The sequence below is a fragment of the Phytophthora parasitica genome (genome assembly GCF_000247585.1).
Source record: "Phytophthora parasitica INRA-310 unplaced genomic scaffold supercont2.2, whole genome shotgun sequence".
NCBI classification, from domain to species: domain Eukaryota; phylum Oomycota; class Peronosporomycetes; order Peronosporales; family Peronosporaceae; genus Phytophthora; species Phytophthora nicotianae.
In genome coordinates, this window is record NW_008648988.1 from 2,908,400 (window position 1) to 2,910,107 (window position 1,708).

Below are 1,708 nucleotides of genomic sequence, written 5' to 3' on the forward strand. Positions count from 1 at the left end.
CACCACTCGAACCTGTTGCCGTGGCGTGAAAGCCTTGCTGCCGACATCGTGGAAATCCCGGAAGCGAAAGGTGGCGGCCTCGACGTAAAGGAGCTGGAGCGCCAGTTGAAAAACTACAGCAGTCGTAAACTCAAGATCGGCACCTTTACTGCAGCTGCGAACCTCACCGGCATGCTTATGGATGTCAATAAGATCTCGAGGTTACTACACAGACACGGCGCCTTGGCCTGCTGGGATTATGCTACCTGTGCACCGTACGTTGATATCGACATGAACCCGAGTGATCCTCTAGCGTACAAGGACGCTATCTTTTTCTCGGGTCACAAGTTTGTAGGTGGACCGGGATCTCCTGGTGTGCTGGTCGTCAAGAAAAAGCTCATGACGAACGAGGTGCCGACGATGCCTGGGGGCGGCACCGTGCTCTTTGTTACCGAGAAGGCGCACAGCTACCTGGACGACACGGTCGAACGGGAAGAAGGCGGTACACCAGATATCTTGGGCAGCATTCGACTTGGTCTGGCGTTCGCGCTCAAGCAACGTGTCGGATCCAAGAAGATCATGGCCCAGGAACGTTGCCACGTACAGCGCGTGCGTGAATCGCTGGGTGGGAACAAGCACATTGTGCTACTTGGTCGTCACAACGACAAGGTGGACCAGCTACCCATCTTCTCGCTGATGGTCCGCTACGGCGACCGCTTCCTCCACCACAACTTTGTGTGTGCACTGCTTAATGACCTGTTCGGTGTTCAGGCTCGTGGCGGCTGCCAATGTGCCGGTCCGTTCGGAGCTCGTCTGCTCGGGGTTAGTAAAGAGCACACGATCGCTTTGGGAAATGCCTTTGTGGAGAAGGATGAAGTGATTAAACCGGGTGTTGTACGCATGAGTTTTCCCTATTTTGTCGACGATGCTGAAGTCGAGTACATTCTAGACGCGATGAACTTTGTGGCCGACCACGGCTGGAAGTTCCTGCCACAGTACGAGTTTGACATTCATTCGGCAGCGTGGCGTCATACCTCGCGCTCTAAGGATAACCTCCCGACCAAGAGCTGTCTGTCTGAGCTGCAGTTCTTCAGTGACGGCACCAACAGCACGTCAACATCTGAAGAACCTATTCGCAGCATTGCAGCTCACCGCCGTGAAAACCTCGAACAGGCCGCACTTCAGGCGGATGCCTGTATGAAGGAGGCAGCGTTGCTCGATTCCTTCCCAGAGGGGCAAAAGGTGCTCAAGAGCCACGAATGGCTGCGTTGGTTTGTCTATCCGTACGAGGCCGTCGCGGACTACAAGAAGAACGGAGATAAAGTCGCGCTTACTGACAAGATTACGGGTCCGTGTCAACCGCAACTCTACCTGGAGGACGCGATGAACCACATTTGGGACGGTACGCCGTCCATGTCCAAACTGAAAAGGAGTCGCATGGGACGGCTGATGCTTCGTCATTACATGCCGACCCCTTGAACACAACGGAATGAGGTCTTGAAGCAAGAGACCAAGAATTAGAAAGGTGTTGTGACGCCGGCCAGCGCCGCGTATCAACGGAGTGTGTTACATAGTTGGAGCGGGATGAATGCAAGTCTCGCCGACGATACTATTCGGGTAGCCTAATTGTAGCAAACGTATAAAAGTCGTGTTGCCGATTGAATCGATGAACTTGAACATGTACCGTTGATGTTGGCCTATTGTGCAGTAAGCATTTTGGCAGTAGGAA

General features: G+C 53.7%; 1 protein-coding gene across 1 annotated transcript; it reads left to right on the top strand.

The window, feature by feature from the left end:
* On the top strand, positions 1–1,677 carry PPTG_02965 (hypothetical protein). The gene has a single exon (XM_008894297.1). It carries the CDS (start codon positions 172–174, stop codon positions 1,456–1,458), a length of 1,287 nt encoding a protein of 428 aa, XP_008892545.1. The 5' UTR covers positions 1–171; the 3' UTR covers positions 1,459–1,677.
* The last annotated feature ends 31 nt before the right edge of the window (positions 1,678–1,708 follow it).